Consider the following 18,807-nt stretch of genomic DNA (forward strand, 5'->3'; position numbering starts at 1 on the left):
GGAGCAGGCCACCGGAAGTCCCGCCTCGAAACGGTGCGCGGTTCTCGCCTCTTTCTCGGCCGCTGCTGGTGGTGGTTGCGTTTGGCTGCCGAAGGACAGCGATGGGGAATTTGCTGCAGTTTCTGAAGCTGGTGGGGCAGCTGAAGGTGGGAAATCCGGGCGACGAGCGGGGTGGGCTGGTGGGGAGTATTTTAGACGGAGGCGGTTCTCCCTGCTCATGCTGGGCTTTTCGTTGCCGGCTTGGTTTGCCGGTCCCTCCCGCGGTCCTGGCTCGCTCATTCCGGCTGCCTTCGGAAGCCCATATCTGATCTTCGTGAACCCGAAGCCGGGTCGCAGGTTGCGCACGATAAGCGGGGCCTCGAGGCGGGCTTACAAGGCTGCGATCCCAGCCAGGCGATCCCTGCGGTTCGCCTTATCCAGTGGCCTGTTGGGATCCAAGCGCACGAAATATATTCATTTATTTCGGCTTTAGATTTTACCTATTCGTCAAATTCGCCCGGCTTCCCAGCATCCTGGGTGGCTCGGATCAGGAAATGGCGTTAGTAACGCCAAGTAAAACGAAGGAAGGCAAGGATATTGTCATTCCGCTTTTAATCCGCTCGTTCAAAACTGCTGTCCACGGCAGCCCCTAATCTAGTTTTTCCCTATGGCCACCTTTATGTGACAGGTCATTAGGCTGAGAGACATAACTGGCCTTGCCCACTCGGTGAATTTCCATGGCTGGTGATGGATTTGAACCTGGCTCTTCCCCCCCCCCAAAAAAAACTACATTATTGAATGTAAAAATTACATTCAATAATGTAATTTTTCAGGAGGCCGGCTGTGTATGAAATGGCACAAGCACTTGGGTGTTTAAGGGTGTTTTGACATGAATAGGTTCTGGGCATGTTACTTATAGAGCCCATGATGATGATGATGATGATGATTAGGCTGCTTGGGCTCCTCAGCTGTCGCTTATGATTTATATTATGCAATTGCATTGTTTTAAAAAGTTATGAGCTACCCAGAGTTGCTTTTGTGAGATTGCTGCTATATAAATTGAATAAATAAAAACTGATGTGGAAAAAAAAACCTGCAGATATTTTTATGACATTGCCAAGTCAATCAGTCAGAACAGAGCTGATTGGAAGGGACCTTGGAGGTATTCTAATCCAGCCTCCTACTTTTAGCAGGAGACTCTATACCATTTCAGACAAGTAACTGTCCAGTTTCTTCTTTAAAATTTCCAGTGATAAAGACCCACAACTTCTGAAGGCAAGCTGTTCAATTGGTTAGTTGTCCTCACTGTTAGGAAGTTTCTCCCCAGTTCCAGGTTGCTTCTTTCCTTGAATAGTTTCCATCCATTGTTTCTTGTCCTGTTATCTGGTGCTTTGGTAAATAAGTTTACTCCTTCCTCTTTGTGGCAACCTCTCAAATATTGGAATCATGTCACTGCTAGTCCTTCTTTTCTCTAGACTAGCCAAACCCAAAATATTTTTCATATGTTTTAGGCTCCAGGCCTTTAATCATCTTAGTTGCTTCTTTGCACTTTTTCCAAAGTCTCAATATCTTTTTTGTAATGTGACCAAAACTGGATGCAATATTCCAGGTGTGGCTTACTAAAGTTTTATAAAACAATATTAATACTTCCCATGGTTTAGTTTCTATGCCTGTTTATACAACTAAGGATCGTATTGGCTTTTTTGGCTGCTGCCTCTCACTGCTGGCTCATATTTAAGTGATTATCTACTAGGACTCCCAAGGTCCCTTTCACAGTTACTGTTTTTGAGCCAGGTTTTGCCTAATTGTACTTGTATAATATTGAAAATAACATGACTGAATCCTTCCTTTTACTTGTGTTTAGGGGAGGGAAATATCAGTAAATATTTTTTAAAAAACATTTCTGTAGTACAATAGATGAACGTGCTGCCTGGAGCTTAAGTCTAATTCTCCATCTGGGTTTTCTGATTCCTTTTTTGAAACCAGAGAGTACCTCGCACCGGCTGGGTATACAGAAAGGTAAACAATCCAGAAAGTGTCTCAGATCACATGTACAGAATGGCAATTATGGCTATGGCCACTGAAGATAAAACTCTTAATAAAGATAGGTGAGTGGACCTTAAAATTAATTAAACAAATTTTATATTTATTTATATTTATTGAATTTATTTGCCACCCATATTGTAAGGAAATGACTCTGGTTGGTTTCCAGCATTAAAACATTAAAATCCTAACAAATATCTTTAAAACAATAAAAATAGAAATCCCAAGCAAGATAAAATATAGTTAAAAGAAGGGGAGGGAAGGAACAGGCCTTTTGAATTGTCTCTTAATTCAATCACCACCTCCCAAGTGATGCTCTCCTGTTAGGGTCCCAAGTTATCTGGCAGAGCCAGGTCTTTAGGCTTCTGCAAAAAGACAAAAGGGGAGGAGCCAATCTCTCCTTGGGGTGAGGAGCCATGGCAAAGAAGGTCCTTCTTCTGGACCCCACCAGCTGAAATTCCTTGATCGATGGGGCCTGCAGCATGCCTCCTCTGCCAGTGTGGATGGGGTGGTGCTACTGAAATTCAGTACTTCAGAACTACACCCCCTCCTTGTTTAGTGATCACAATCTGTTCCTTAAAATCAGAAGCAGAATGGTCACTAAGATAACACATGACAGAAAGATACTGCGAAGATCGCTGGTTAGTTGCTGTCCTTATTTAGTAGATTAGAACCCTCTGACTGTTTGACACTGGCCAGATCCTAATCAGTTTCACAGTGAGGGCTTTTGTTGTTAGGCCCCCCAAAAGTTGTTACAAATGATTGCATTGATCAAAATGAATTTTTAAAATTATTATTATTATTGGTGTTTTTAGAGCAAAGTGTTTACTAGTGTTAAAACTTCTCTTTATGATACTTTATGTGACAATTTTTTTTTATTTCATTCATTAACCTACATGGATATTTTGTTGGAGATCTATATACGATTCACTAATATTCAAAGTAAATTTTGCAGGTGGTGCTTCTCTGTTGTATATCTTTATCCATATTTTCTTTGCAGGTGCATTCGATTAGCTTTGGTTCATGATATGGCTGAATGCATAGTTGGTGACATTGCTCCTGCTGACAATATTTCCAAAGAAGAGAAACATCGGCAAGAAAAGGTCAGCATGGAGATGAGAATAGTGTGATTGTCTGTAACAGCTTTCCCTGAACTGTCATTCCCAAACAACATTAAAAAACACTTTTAGAATATATTTCTGGTATAGAACCCACCAATTATGCTGGGTTGCTGTACTTTACAGGTAAATGTAGGTTTCTAATCTACTAGTCCTTGAATTACAACCATAATGGAACCTGCCCATCAGTATTATAAATTGTGATGCTCCTAAATTGAGTCAAGCATGTGACAGACCTGTTTTTGTGACCTTTTTGGGGGCAGTTGTTATGCAAACCAATGGATCCCTATGGGCTGAAAGTGAAGTAAATGCCAGTTTTCAGCAGAACCGTCATAAAGACAAGATTGCATGACCATGGGGCGCTGCAAATAGCTGTAAATATGGTCAGTTGCTGAGTGATTGACAGTTGTGACCACGTGAGGCAGCCAGCGGTTGGAATTTCAGAACCAAGTCGTAAGTACCCCAGAGAGGTCCATCATAACTGAAAAGCCACCAAGCAACTGGTTGTAAATCAATAACGATAAAAACCAAGCTAACACACTTATATCCTACCAATTCCCCCATATCTAACCAATTCTGAATAGCAATGCAACATAGACCATGGCTCTTATTGATGTCCAAAAGCAGAGAACAGGATAAAGGTATTTGTTAGCATATCAATAAAAATTAGAGCATCTTGGAGATTTTGTTTTGTTTTTTTCTTTCTTCTTTCTTTTTAGGAAGCTATGAAACATTTGACCAGGTTGCTGTCAGAGGATCTGGAAAAAGAGATTTATGAACTCTGGGAAGTAAGTTTTCAGCATATAAAATTATTCATGGTTTTTTTTTTCTAAAAAAAAAAATCATGTTAAAAATTGTTTTGCATGAAAGCCACCATCAATTTAAGAAACTCCTCTCTACTGCTCATTATAAGATTCAGGGTAATTGTCATGCAGCTATTACCCACAATATTGGGAGTTAGAAAGCACAGTTAGCAATTTGAAGTATACGTACTTAACATGATCAGTATATCTTGTCCATTACAGTGACACCTCTTTCCTCAGTTTTTGCTTAACGCTTCAAAAAATGAATTATTTTCTTACGTTTACATTAGAGTACGTTTGTTTTAATTTGGGGAAATATTGTGTTTCATGAAATAATGTGAGTGGGGGATAATAGGGAGCAGACTCCTTTTCATAAAGATTATTTATTATTGAAATTATACCCTTGCCTCAATCAACCAACTCTTTAAGGTCATAGCCCAACATAGGAAGGGTGGAATGCAAACAATTAGCAATTTTAAAAGCTAAAAAAATGTAAAATACACAAGGTTAAAAGAATATTTTAAAATGATATGCATATAATCCATACAGAAAAGGGTAAAAATGTGTGTGTGTGTGTGTGTGTATCTCCCACCTTTCTGTTTATTCCAACATTCAGTATTTACTATAATGAAAAATACAAAACATAAAAGATTTAATACAATTAAAATTAAAGATTTGAGAGGATCTTTTGCCAAGCTTTTGTTAATTTTAATTAGCAAACCATTTTGAAGTCATTAAAATGTTTAACAGTGCAGATCTTTCATTATAGGCATCATATACAGGTGAAACTTGAAAAATTAGAATATCATGCAAAAGTTCATTTATTTCAATAATGCAACTTAAAAGGTGAACCTAATATATGAGATAGACTCATTATATGCAAAGCAAGATAGTTCAAGCCATGATGGGTCATAATTGAGATGATTATGGCTCATGAAAACCCCAAATCCACAATCTCAGAAAATTAGAATATTGTGAAAAGGTTCAATATTCTAGACTCAAAGTGTCCCACTCTAATCAGCTAATTAAGCCATAACACCTGCAAAGGGCTCCTGAGCCTTTAAATGGTCTCTCAGTCTGTTCAGTAGGAATCACAATCATGGGAAAGACTGCTGACTTGACCGTTGTGCAGAAAACCATCATTGACGCCCTCCATAAGGAGGGAAAGCCTCAAAAGGTAATTGCAAAAGAAGTTGGATATTCCCAAAGTGCTGTATCCAGGCACATTAATAGAAAGTTATGTGGAAGAGAAAAGTGTGGAAGAAAAAAGTGCACAAGCAGCAGGGATGACCGCAGCCTGGAGAGGATTGTCAGGAAAAGGCCATTCAAAAGTGTTGGGGACTTTCACAAGGAGTGGACTGAGGCTGGAGTCAGTGCATCAAGAGCCACCTTACACAGACGGATCCTGGACATGGGCTTCAAATGTTGTATTCCTCTTGTCAAGCCGCTTCGAACAACAAACAATGTCAGAAGCGTCTTACCTGGGCTAAAGAAAAACAGAACTGGTCTGTTGTTCAGTGGTCCAAAGTCCTCTTTTCTGATGAGAGCAACTTTTGCATCTCATTTGGAAACCAAGGACCCAGAATCTGGAGGAAGAATGGAAAGGCACACACTGCAAGATGCTTGAAGTCCAGTGTGAAGTTTCCACAGTCTGTTGATTTGGAGAGCCATGTCATCTGCTGGTGTTGGTCCACTGTGCTTCATTAAGTCCAGGGTCAACGCAGCCGTCTACCAGGGGATTTTGGAGCACTTCATGCTTCCTTCTGCAGATGAGCTTTATGGGGATGCTGACTTCATTTTCCAGCAGGACTTGGCACCTGCCCACACTGCCAAAAGCACCAAAACCTGGTTCAATGGCCATGGGATTACTTTGCTTGATTGGCCAGCAAACTCTCCTGACCTGAACCTCATAGAGAATCTATGGGGCATTGCCAAGAGAAAGATGAGAGACATGAGACCGAACAATGCAGAAGAGCTGAAGGCCTCTATTGAAGCATCCTGGTCTTCCATAACACCTCAGCAGTGCCACAGGCTGAAAGCTTCCATGCCACGCCACATCGAGGCAGTAATTGCTGCAAAAGGGCCCAAACCAAGTACTGAGTACATATGCATGCTTATACTTTTCAGAGGTCCGATATTGTTCTGTGTACAATCCTTGTTTTATTGATTGCATGTAATATTCTAATTTTCTGAGATTGTGGATTTGGGGTTTTCATGAGCTGTAAGCCATAATCATCACAATTATGACAAATCACGGCTTGACCTATCTTGCTTTGCATGTAATGAGTCTATCTCATATATTAGTTTCAGAGTTATGCAGTTATGAATCTGGTGGTCTTAACATATATATATCCTGGTTGTATAGTTTTTAACTGTTAATTGTTTTAATTTGTTTTACATTGTTATTTGTATATGTCTTTTGGTGTTGTTCAGTTGTATGTTGTGAAAGAGCACCTTATTTCGTTGTTCTCAGGTTCTGAGTACAATGACAATAAATTTATCTTATCTAGTTTCACCTTTTAAGTTGCATTACTGAAATAAATGAACTTTTGCACAATATTCTAATTTTTCGAGTTTCACCTGTATATACTGTATATTCTTCAAGTTACAACTATTTTTTAATGACCATTCAAAGTTATGATGGTGTTGAAAAAAGCAACTTACAACCAGTCTTCAAACTTACCATTGCAGCATCCCTGCAGTCAGGTAATCGAAATTTGGATGCTTGGCAACTGGCGTGTATTTGACAGTTGCAGCATCCTGGGGTAACATGATTACCATTTACAACTTTCCCAGGGATCATTACAAACAGAGTCAATGGTGGAAGCCTTATTTGCTTAACAACTGTGTGATTTCTGGTTGACTAGGCCTTCATCCTTCTGAGGTCGATAAAATGAGGACCCAGATTGTTAGGGGCAATATGCCACCTCTATAAACTGCTTAGAGAGGACTATAAAGCATGGCAAAGCAGTATATAAGTCTAAGTGCTATTCCTAATTCCTTAATAACTATGGCAAAAAATGTTGTAAAATTGGATTGTCTCACTTAGTGACTGTATCTGTTAACGATGAAAGTTTTGGGCCCAATTATGGTCATAAGTCAAGGGCTACTTGTATTGTTCTACTTTGCAATTTCAGACACTTTTCAAGAACAGCCCTTCGTAAAGCACAATACAGTAGTTTGGTCAGATTGTATCCCAAACAAACTGGCTTAGAAAAGTTTGCGCACCTGTTAAGTATGCAAATCACAGCCACAATGTGCAAATGACCACTGAAGGTCAAGAACCATTCAAAAGATGCAAATGCGTTCTTTCTGGCGTATGGCCTCATTCAGAAAAGGCTTCAGTTCAGTCCCAGAGTAAAGCTTTCTCCTTACTGTCAACACTTTCTATTTTCTCTGAATTTAACTTCAGCTTGTTCCCTCTCATTTAGCCCATTATTCAGGTCAGGCAACATCCCACAGTATTGATGGCTTCCTTAGAGATGGTTGGGAAGAGCAGTGGCATTGTGCATCTGTTAAACCAGGGGTCTCAAACACAATTTACCTGGGGGCCGCTGGAGGCAGAGTCTGGGTGAGGCTGGGCCGCATAATATTATACTTTATATTAAATATATACTTTATATTTATATATACAGTAATATTATACAGTAATATTAATTATACAGTAATATTACACTTTCATATCACGGTGGGGGCCACAGGATATCGTCCTGCGGGCCGCAAGAATGAGACCTCTGTGTTAAACAGTATGCATGTGGATGGATAAGCTTAACATTCACTTCAAACAGGCAGAGTTCGTTTAGGAAGATTTCAGCTTACATTACATGTGGAGCCAGGGTGGAATTCAAATATTTTTACTACCAGTTCTGTGGGCGTGGCTAGGTGGGAGTGGTCATGTGACTGGGTGGGCATTTCTTTTTCTTTACTTTTTTTTTTGCAGCAACCCCCGCTCCGTTTTTTTTTTTTTTTGCCTCCTGGGCCTCAGAGAAGCCTTCGGGGTGTTTTTGCTCCCAGGAAGCTGAGGAAGGCAAAAAATGGAGCGGGGTGGGGGCGCAAAGCACACCCACAGACCCTGCATGCCTCTTTTTGCCTCTTGGGCCTCCGGGAAGCCTCCTGGGTGAAGCAGTAAGACAGCAAGTGGGGGATCCCAGCACAACTGATTGTCGGAACAGCTGATACCTTAAGGAGTGACTGGGCGGGGAGAGGAGGGTGGAGCAGGGCCAGCCAGCGGCATGATTTGCCGGTTCTCTGAACTGCACAGAATCGTAACAAATGGTTCTATAGAACCAGTCCGAACCGGTAGAATCCCACCCTTGATGTGGAGAATTGCAACTTTAACAAAAGTTTAGCAAGATATCTCTCTAGCAACAAAAAAGAGTTCTCAAAACACAGTTTCCATGTGAATTAAGGGAAGAAAGGCACTCTGCTGGAAAAGTACAAGGAGATGGAAGAAATGCTTTGAGTAACTCAGTCAAATTTTGTTGAAAGGTATCAAAGTGGGCATTATAGTCCTTGGAAGCCAGAAGAAGCATTCTGTGTAGGTCACCTTGATTGTTCTGGAACTCAAACCTAACCTTTGCATTGGGAACGTATGTTTGGATGTGTGAAACGTAAGAGTGGAGCTCTTAGATCAGAAAGTGAACAATACTGAATATAAACCTGCATTTGTGCCTACATGTCTGACTTGCTAGAAAAAGTAATGGTGGGAATGACTTCCAGACCACAGTGTGACAGGATGAACTCCTTTTCCATTATATGTTCTCTTCAGGAATATGAATATCAGTCTACTGCAGAAGCAAAATTTGTTAAACAGCTGGACCAATGTGAAATGATTATTCAAGCTTTAGAGTATGAAGAGTTAGAGAAAAGACCTGGGACATTACAAGACTTTTATGATACTACTGCCGGTAAATATCCTTTCTTTTAAACAAGTTTATGTTTATGACTCATGAGACAAAACAAATGTTATAGGTTGGCTTCTCTGCTGAGGGATGACGCTGCAGGATGCCGTTCATCTTTCTTTCTGGTGCAGAGCTAGCTCATCTTCTGTGGTGCAGCTTGGAAAGTGCACAAGTGTGAACCAAACAGGACGAGCAGTCTTAGGCAGCCAAACTACTAGTATGTATTAGCATTGTAGTCTCCCGGCTAACATTGTCATACACTAAATAAAATGAATAAAGATGGGATATTAACTTAAAGCAGATGACTGGGATCCCACAATCACCCTTTCATAGTGTTCTGGTATCAAAATTTCTCAAACCAGAAGCTGATAACACCAAGATGGGAAAGGGAAGAAGTTGGGACTGTCCTGGGGGCTGCTCCATCTTGTTGACTGGAAAAAGGCTTGTTGCCTTGACTTCTGAATCATAGCCTAAATCTTGTAGATGTCTAGTTACTTGTATATTTTCCAAGAAATTCAATTTTGGTTGTAGGAGCTTGTCCTAATGGATCCACCCATTAACGTATTCCACATGATTGAAGTTGCAAGACATTCTAGTTAGAATTTTTCAAAGACACAAGAAGCTGCCAGCAACCATTTGGTAGCAGCTGGTGCTCTTGTTTTCTATGACTTTGGCTTGTCTAGTTGTATTTTGGAAGGCTAGCAAAAAAGCTGTCAATTTGTGACTTTGACTTTCTGTGACTTTGATTTCAGAGGCAAAGGACATTTAAAAAACCAGCCAATTGTGTTGATATGTGCTATGGACTTGCTCCTCCTCTCATCTGATCTGATTTCAGGTGACAGATTAAGGCAATAATACAACATAGATGCCTAGCATTTTTTTTCAACATCCAAAGCTTTATTGTAATTTTAGGAAGGAATACCTTAGAAAATAGAACTTGTATAGGCAAACAGATGAGTACCAAATATAAAAGCTTACATAATAATACAGTTCTTGTAGGTAAAATTATAATTACCAGAATTACTGCCATAACCTTGCAATTAGCCTACTTGTAAACTAACTAACCTGTATGTAAACTAACTAAAATCTTTTTCTACAGGAAAATTTAGTCATCCAGAAATAGTCCAGCTTGTATCTTCGATAAATAAAGAAAGAAATGCAAATATAGCTGCGAAAAACAGTGATCCACCAACTTGAAATATGCTTAGCTGCATATAAAATAAATCATTTTATAATTTGAATATGTGTGTGTGTGGTCTTGTGGCATAATATACATAAAGACTTTTGGTTTATCAAATAATTTGTAGAAAATGTAGGCAATAAATGAGGCTGTGATATGGGATAGGAAGGCCAAGATTGGAGTCAAAAAATTAAACTGGCTGCTTTAAAAGCATGGTTGGAGTTTTATAGGAGGCAACTAGTACCTAGAATATTCAGTAATAAATTAAAATTGGACACAGTATGAATCACTTTGTTACTTCCATCTCAGACTCTCTGCACGGCAAAAGTCTACTAAGTGAGAAAACACGTTCACCATTTGGGCAGTTCCAGTTAGTGAATTTCAGACACGAAAACCCAAATGATTAAACCATGTGTCAGCTTTTCAGTCTGCTTCTTTGAACATTTGCAATAGAAACAGTAACCATCTTTAAATGAACCACATAACCTAGCAAGATAGGGAGACAAAAGTGAAACAGGAAAATAAAAATAGCTGCTTATAATTTGTACATAATTTACATAATTTGTAAAGAAACACAAATAATTTAAATTGGTTAATGCTGCATAAATTTAATTGAGCTCCATATCTTTTAGATATCAGTTTTTTGCCAGGTTCAGAAGTCATATGTTACAAGATTTATTATTTTTTTAACATAGTTTAAAGGTCCAGCCCGAAATTAAGAATTGAAATTTTAAATATTCTCTTTAAAAAGTATAAATAAGTTCAGTTTTTTTTTTTTTTGGATAGGCACATTTATTTTACTCCAACTGAAAAGAGAAAAACCTTATTACAATTCAAACAATTGCAGTCAAGCATGGATATAATCTGGCTCAGATTGTTATCAGATTAAATCTCTACATGCCACATGTTTGCAAGGAAATTGGAACTGTTTATATACACCAACTTTTTATTGATTGGCTATTCCAAAATTATTTCTCTTTCTCTTTTATATTTCCTCAGTACTTTGTACTAAAGGCATGTGTATCATTGCTTCTTTAGACAGAAAACTTTGCAACAGAATTGTTTTTTGTTCCAATCCTTATCCCAATGGCACATATAATGAAGAGATTGATTTTCTTTTAACAGTCAGAAACTGCACATAAACAGAGAACAGGCAAAAACAGCTGTGTTGTTTACCCCATGAGAAATAGAATAGGTAATGGCTTGAACAATAATCACAACTTATTTTCTGAAATTCATTATAAAAACATACACGGACAAATTTCTTAAGATAATAGCCATTTTAAAAATTGACACAATTGTACAGAAGTTACAGTGTAAAATCACTTATAAGCATAAATAGAATTAAATGGGTAATATAGAAGGAAAGCTAGCAGTTACTTCTGCAGCAATGGCTGCCATTTGGTTGCATCCCAGCCATTCTCTCTGCCTAGGACTGTCTGTCTAGGTATATTCTCAATGCAGTCCTACAACTTCATACTCAGTCCTGGAGAGAAAAGAAACATTTCATGCATCGGTATATGCAAACAGCATATACCTAGCAATGGAGCTCTTCTTCGGTTTCTGAAAGTCGGCTGCCTGCAATTGGGTTCTGAGCACTAGCATTGGCTGCAGAGCTAAGAACTTCTTCAAAGCTTCCTCCAGGGTGAGGTGTACCTCCAACTTTTGTCTAGAAGGAACAAAAACATTTTTTTTGCTAAAATCAATAATTTGATCTTTGTCCCTCTGGACTGTTTATGTATTCTGACTACCGTATCATGAACTATTTGGTACCCTTGCATAGTAACTCATTCTACCTTTTGATTGTCCCAGCTCACAAAGCAGCAAGTAAGACAGAACTTGTTTAAAACGCAAGAAACTTGTGCCAGAGCAAAAATTTATTATAAGCGTATTCGTGTTGACAAATAGATAAGCTTTGCATTATATCGTTGTGACCATTTGTATTAAATTAGGTATTTTGAAATGCAGTACAGAAGTTCCTTAATTCAAGATAGCTCTTAAATGCAAAATTGGTTATGAATTCATCCACTTTCCTTCAGAGATCTAATGTTACATTTTGGAAAAATCAGTACTGTAGGGAAAACAAGGAACCTATCTGAGTAACAGAAATTACCAGGAACCCTGGGGAAAAATGTGGATGACCTGACCATAGATCTGAGAATAAGTTCTAATGAAAATATAGCTTGCTCTTAAACCAAGTATTTCAATTGATAAATAACACTCAGAGATTAAAAATGAACTGGAGTTTCATAGAAGGAACCCTGTGAACATCTAGTTTGCTTATATAACACAAGTGTCAACAATAACTTAACTGACCAACTTTTCACAAGGTTTTTCTTAGGGTTTGCCTGGCTCTCCTAATCCCTTTTCCCTTTGTTCTTATCCCTACCTTAATGCTCGTAACAGTGGTTTCAACCTTTTCTTCAAAGGATTTGAATGTAGGAGAATTCCTTAAAAGGAAAAAAATGAAGACCAGTATTTGTTAGTACTTAATCTTGTTCATTTCTATAGTTAATATTTAAGTGTTTAAAGAACCCCCATTTAGAAGAAAAGTGGACATCTATTTAGCCTACATCAACCACACAAATTCTTTAGGGCCCTATTATTCCAGATATCATTCTTTAAGAAAAAAAGATGATACTTGATACAAATCTATGGAAATTTGGGTAGCTTGGACTGAGACTCTGTATTGGAGACGTTCAGAGAGTACTGTTTTTCAATTTTTTTTGCATAGGAACAAATACTTCAGTTGGAAAGCTGATGCCAAACAGAAGCTTTAATTCAATGGTACAAAATAACAGAAAGCATTTAAAATCGATTCAAATCCTTTTTTGCAGAGCATTCACTTCTGGCATTGTTCTAGGAGAATTAGATTGTTGATGTGAAAGTACTGTGGCATGTAGGCAATGTTAATAGATGAAACTGAGAAACAGCCAGGAATTAGAATCAAATTTGTCTCTGAATTAAAATGATCTGACTGGGACTTTGGCCTAAGAAACTTTGACAATAAAAAAAATGAGACAGAAAATGTAATGGGTGCCCTTCCCCTCAAGGATGCTTCCCATTTTCTCTAAATATAACATACACCAAGTACAAACAAATGTTTTCAAACATTTTTATTTTAAGGCACTGCCAGGCATGATATTCCCCTCAGAAAAAAAAATCGGGGCCGGCCAAAGAAATCGCCCGCCCGCCCGCGCGCGCGCCCGCCGCTCGCCCGCCTCGCACCGACCGCCCGACCGCCGCTCGCACCGACCGCCGCGCGCGCGCGCCCGCCCACCCGCCGCTCGCACCGACCGCCCGACCGCCGCTCGCACCGACCGCCGCGCGCGCCCGCCGCTCGCCCCGCCCGCCGCTCGCCCGGGCGATTCCGAAAAATCGGAATTCCGATTTTAATCGGAAAAATATCATGCCTGCACTGCTAAAGTAAGGGATGTTTTACCATTCTCCATCATCAATTTCAAAGTTTCCATCTCAGCTAAACAAGAGGGTCTCTTAATGACTCCAAGCCTAACACATTTTGAAAAATAAAGAAGGTATCCGAAAAAATGGAAAATACAATTATGCAAAATGTTTCTAATATAAAGGTTATAGGGTTAAATATTTTTATAATTACAATACCATTGGATAGATAACTGTAGTTACCTCATAGCAGGCATACTCATGGAATGGCGGATAGAATACCTGCTTTGCAAAAGCATGAAAAAGAAGAGAAAATACACAGCGATTACAGGTTTGCAGCTATATTGATTTCACATTAATGAAGTCTAGCGGTAACTATTGTAACTTACATTCTAAGAGCATGCTCACTGATGAAAAGGTACTTTGGAATCTCACTAAAATACAATGCTCAGTTGTCAGAATCTAATGGAAGATCTTCCATGGTGACACTTTAACTCTAGTTCATTCGGTTTTAATTGATGAACTATAGCTAGATGGGGTTAGTATGGTATAGCATTCTAATTGTGCCTATCAGGACTAGTCTAGGGACTACCAAATAGCAGCAGCAGGGAGGAAGGGAATGATTAAGATACTAATGGGAAGAAGAGCAATAGTTCTAAACCAGGAAACACTTTATTCACTAGCACTCAGTTGTAAGTCCTATAATGCACTACTTCTAAGATAAGATAAATAGGTCTTAGGTTAATGGTTGCCTTTAATAAACTCAAGTCTTTTTTAGAGCAGGGGTCTCCAACCTTGGCAGCTGGCTGGGAATTCTGGGAGTTGAAGTCCTCCAGGCTTAAAATTGCCAAGGTTGGAGACCCCGATTTTAGGGGACAGAAAAGTAAAAATCTTGCCTCTAAAAGGGCTGTATTTTAAAGACCTTGCTACCTGGGTCTTTGTCTATATCCATGAAAGTTCATGCAGTCTTTTGTCAAATGGGGGGGAGGAAGAAGAGGAAGAGGAGAAGGGGGGAACCTTCTCTTGTGTCTAATCCTCTTTTTAAAACACTGCAACAATAAGGAGCAGACAGAAGACAGAAAGCTACCTCCTATAAAAGTCAAATCAATACAACCTGGCTACATCCTGCTCATAAATATTCTAAAAATGGGAAACAGGACAGATTTAAAACTAACTCAATTGTTTCCATTTTTCAGAAAGAAACAAGCTTTCAGGCAGCTGGAATGTGCCAAGCTATAATTGAGAGCATCATTTATACTTAGACCAATATATGCATATTTACTTTGGAAGTGCTACCTATAGTTGGAAAATCTAGTTTTAAATTTTCCTACGTATCATATTCCTCAATAATGTTTGCAGATGTTTGTTTCAGTCCTTAGCAATCTCTCTACTGTTTAATCAGGCTATATATTCAACAATATTTTAGTTAAAGCAATAACCTCCCTCCTTAAAGGATGGAAAGAAATACTGCCAAATATTTACAGTATGTATTTACCCGATATACTCACAGGTAAGCCAACTTGCATTTTTCATAGTATTTTGGTTTAAAAAGTTAGGATATGTTTATCTGCAAGCGGATATATCCACAAGTATGATTGGGAACTATGGCTTGTTTTAAAAGTATTACCACATATATTCATGGATAAGTTTATCCGCAGATAAGCCAAACCAATTTGGGGGGTCTATTTGGGCACCTAAAATTCTTCTCTTATCTGTGAGTATATGTGGCATTTTCCATATAATTTCAAAGTTTCCTGAATGTACAATGGAATAGCTTGCAAATAAGAAACTAAGAGACAGAGAGAGAACAAGAAGTAGTATCAACATATAGTCACCTTACCCAATGGAATGTGACCTGGCTCAGCAGCATAAGGAAAAATCAGGAAGAATTAAGCATGGGTATATAGCTACTGAAGTTCTTTCAAAACCCAGCATAGACTACTCAGTGCCATGATGGATTGAATAATATTTACAGTATTTTTCATGACCAGAAAGCATGTGAAAATGGTGCTTCATAAAGTACATTAACACCTGCAAAGCACCACCTTATTGAATGAATGGGTGGATGGATGAATGGATGGATGAATAAATACACTGCTCAAAAAAATAAAGGAAACACAAAAAGAAGACATCCTAGATATGAATGAATGAAATATTCTTATTAAATACTTTGTTCATTACATAGTTGAATGTGCTGACAACAAAATCACACAAAAATTATCAATGGAAATCAAATTTAGCAACCCATGGAGGTCTGGATTTGGAGTTACACTCAAAATTAAAGTGGAAAAAAACACTACAGGCTGATCCAACTTTGATGTAATGTCCTTAAAACAAGTCAAAATGAGGCTCAGTAGTGTGTGTGGCCTCCACGTGCCTGTATGACCTCCCTACAATGCCTGGGCATGCTCCTGATGTGGTGGCAGATGGTCTTCTGAGGGATCTCCTCCCACACCTGGACTAAAGCATCCCCCAACTCCTGGACAGTCTGTGATGCAATGTGGCGTTGGTGGATGGAACGAGACATGTCCCAGATGTGCTCAATTGGATTCAGGTCTGGGGATCGGGCGGGCCAGTCCATAGCATCAATGCCTTTGTCTTGCAGGAACTGCTGACACACTCCAGCCACATGAGGTCTAGCATTGTCTTGCATTAGGAGGAACCCAGGGCCAACCGCACCAGCATATGGTCTCACAAGGGGTCTGGGGATCTCATCTCAGTACCTAATGGCAGTCAGGCTACCTCTGGCGAGCACATGGAGGGCTGGCGGCCCCCTAAAGAAATGCCTCTCCACACCATTACTGACCCACTGCCAAACCGGTCATGCTGGAGAATGTTGCAGGCAGCAGAATATTCTCCACGGCATCTCCAGATCCTGCCACGCCTGCCACATGTGCTCAGTGTGAACCTGCTTTCATCTGTGAAGAGCACAGGGCACCAGTGGCAAATTTGCCAATCTTGGTGTTCTCTAGCAAATGCCAAACGTCTTGCACGGTGTTGGGCTGTAAGCACAACCCCACCTGTGGACGTCGGGCCCTCATACCACCCTCATGGAGTCTGTTTCTGACCGTTTGAGCAGCCACATGCACACTCTGGAGGTCATTTTGCAGGGCTCTGGCAGTGCTCCTCCTGTCCCTCCTTGCACAAAGGCGGAGGTAGCGGTCCTGATGCTGGGTTGTTGCCCTCCTACGGCCTCCTCCATGTCTCCTGATGAACTGGCCTGTCTCCTGGTAGTGCCTCCATGCTCTGGACACTACACTGACAGACACAACAAACCTTCTTGCCACAGCTTGCATTGATGTGCCATCCTGGATAAGCTGCACCACCTGAGCCACTTGTGTGGGTTGTAGACTCCGTTTCATGCTACCACTAGAGTGAAAGCACCGCCAGCATTCAAAAGTGACCAAACCATCAGCCAGAAAGCATAGGAACTGAGAAGTGGTCTGTGGTCACCACCTGCAGAACCACTCCTTTATTGGGGATGTCTTGCTAACTGCCTATGCTTTCCACCTATTCCATTTGCACAACAGCATGTGAAATTGATTGTCAATCAGTGTTGCTACCTAACTGGACAGTTTGATTTCACAGAAGTGTGATTGACTTGGAGTTACATTGTGTTGTTTAAGTGTTCCCTTTATTTTTTTGAGCAGTGTACATACTCTTCCATCCGTCCCAGCCAGGGTCAATGCACCAAAGGACATAGGTGCTTTCAGACTTTGAAAAGGGATGCCTAATTTTCAGAAAGCCCTCTTCAATGTTTTGTACAGCCCTGTAACTATCAATATTTGCAATCTCAAATGTGTTTCTAATAAGGACATGATTTTGAAAACTTGTTCCCAGAGGATGCTAGACATCAAACTGTACGATTTCAAATAATCTGTATCTGTTAATTGAAGTTTGCACTGCTCAGAACTATTTAATACTCCTAAAACATAGCTATTTTAGATAGCAGAAATTTAATAGACCATTATCATCATCATCAGCTCTGGAAACTAAATAGCAAAAGAAAAATGTCTTAGATCAGAATGCATCTTCATCCCTTAAATCAATAATATTGCTTTAAAAATTGTACCTATAAATCAAATCAGTTGCAACATATCCAACATAAATATATAGGTGAGCCAGTTAGTTTCAGTTAAGTATGCATAAAATTAAATGAAATTAAAAGCATGGGATAGGTTAAGATCACCAAGATTTGTTTGTTTCTCAGAGCCAATTTAGAATGGAGTGGCACAGAAATCTTATATTAATTAATGAATTAATTAATCAACTAAGTCTGGCTGTGCTTCCAACAGGAATTCAGTAGGACTTGAAACATAATTCCAAGCCAATTCCACTGTGAGAAATGAAAGTATTCAACATCAGAGCTTACTTGCTGAATTGCACATTTGGCATATATATAATTCAATGGTAGAAATTATGTCAACTAACCAAAGAGAAAACGATGATGATTTAAATTAAATCAACTAAAGTCCCTGATGATATAAACATGGAGATAATCAATCTATGTGATCACTTAGAATCAACACAGATTTGATGGCACATAATCAACCAATTCCTGAACCTGGTGCTATAAAAATTATCCAATTTTATCATTAATATAAGAATATTTATATCATACAATAGCATTTTAATGTGACATATTTATCTTTACTTTTATCAAAGCTTGCTATTCATATAAGATCTCCATTATTTTTAAGAACAAACTAGACACAACTCTTTTGTGCAACATTATCAAGTGGCAAATAACTATGGTAAAATGTACCTACTATTAGTTGGAATTATATTAGAGAGCTGCACAGTAAATTATCTTCATTCAAATAATTCTTTTCCAGGGAGTGGGGGTGGGGACATAGCGAAGGCAAAGTCAGCAGTTTGGGCAAAACAACTTGGGCAAAAATTACCCAAGACTGGCTTTGTTTGAGCTGGAGATCAAAAAGTGTCAATACTCAATAATGAATTGGAGAAGTTTCAGATCCGACAATATAAATTAACGTCAACATAGGATGTTCCATTTAAGATGATAGAAGATAACTTGCAATCTATAGGTCAAGCCATGGGCAACTTGCTTTACTGCCAGCTATTGTTTTGAAGATTAGGAACTCTTTCTTTGAAAGAGGTTGTTAATCCTTTCACCTGGGACTTATCTCCAATGTCTTTCACCTCATTCCTATCCAACTGCTAAAACCTTGGCAATAAGTAACAAAGCAAATACAAAATTAAAACTAGTTGCCTAACAAGCTTATAAACCTGGAACCTTGCTATTCATCAGTCTGCTCAACCCTGAAATATCTAATAATAAAACCTGATTTTCTATGAAAGACAGCTCTGATTGAAAAGATCCACCATGGAGCAGTCCACTGAAAATGATGAATGAAGAT

General features: G+C 39.2%; 2 protein-coding genes across 5 annotated transcripts in view; one reads left to right on the forward strand and one right to left on the reverse strand.

The window, feature by feature from the left end:
• On the forward strand, window positions 1-10,085 carry HDDC2 (HD domain containing 2). The gene is made up of 6 exons (XM_026666066.2): window positions 1-146; window positions 1,966-2,087; window positions 3,023-3,125; window positions 3,860-3,928; window positions 8,712-8,850; window positions 9,944-10,085. The coding sequence occupies exons 1-6, from the start codon at window positions 102-104 to the stop codon at window positions 10,039-10,041; spliced, it is 576 nt and encodes a 191-aa protein (XP_026521851.1). The 5' UTR covers window positions 1-101; the 3' UTR covers window positions 10,042-10,085.
• The window catches only part of TPD52L1 (TPD52 like 1), a 23,661-nt gene continuing 14,930 nt past the window's right edge, over window positions 10,077-18,807 (reverse strand). The window contains exons 5-8 of one of the 4 annotated variants that reach the window (XM_087972422.1): window positions 15,267-15,281; window positions 13,670-13,708; window positions 12,414-12,474; window positions 10,077-11,693 (exon numbers count right to left, since the gene is read on the reverse strand). In XM_087972422.1, the coding sequence (XP_087828548.1) occupies window positions 11,562-11,693; window positions 12,414-12,474; window positions 13,670-13,708; window positions 15,267-15,281 (247 nt within the window). In that variant the 3' untranslated portion in view covers window positions 10,077-11,561. Of the gene's footprint in view, window positions 11,694-12,413; window positions 12,475-13,669; window positions 13,712-15,266; window positions 15,282-18,807 lie in introns of all 4 variants that reach the window. The other 3 variants (XM_087972455.1, XM_087972433.1, XM_026666065.2) reach the window with 3 other exon arrangements.

Source organism: Notechis scutatus, chromosome 1 (genome assembly GCF_049901735.1).
Source record: "Notechis scutatus isolate UNSWTSFEM ecotype Mainland chromosome 1, rNotScu1.2, whole genome shotgun sequence".
Taxonomy (NCBI): Eukaryota; Metazoa; Chordata; class Lepidosauria; order Squamata; family Elapidae; genus Notechis; species Notechis scutatus.

Bases quoted from the DNA above. Each gene is read 5' to 3' on its own strand.
- HDDC2 (XM_026666066.2), top strand. From the start codon at position 102: ATGGGGAATTTGCTGCAGTTTCTGAAGCTGGTGGGGCAGCTGAAG. The intron at 2,088-3,022 runs GTGAGTGGACCT...TTTTCTTTGCAG, and splicing joins AAAACTCTTAATAAAGATAG to GTGCATTCGATTAGCTTTGG. The intron at 3,929-8,711 runs GTAAGTTTTCAG...TGTTCTCTTCAG, and splicing joins AGATTTATGAACTCTGGGAA to GAATATGAATATCAGTCTAC.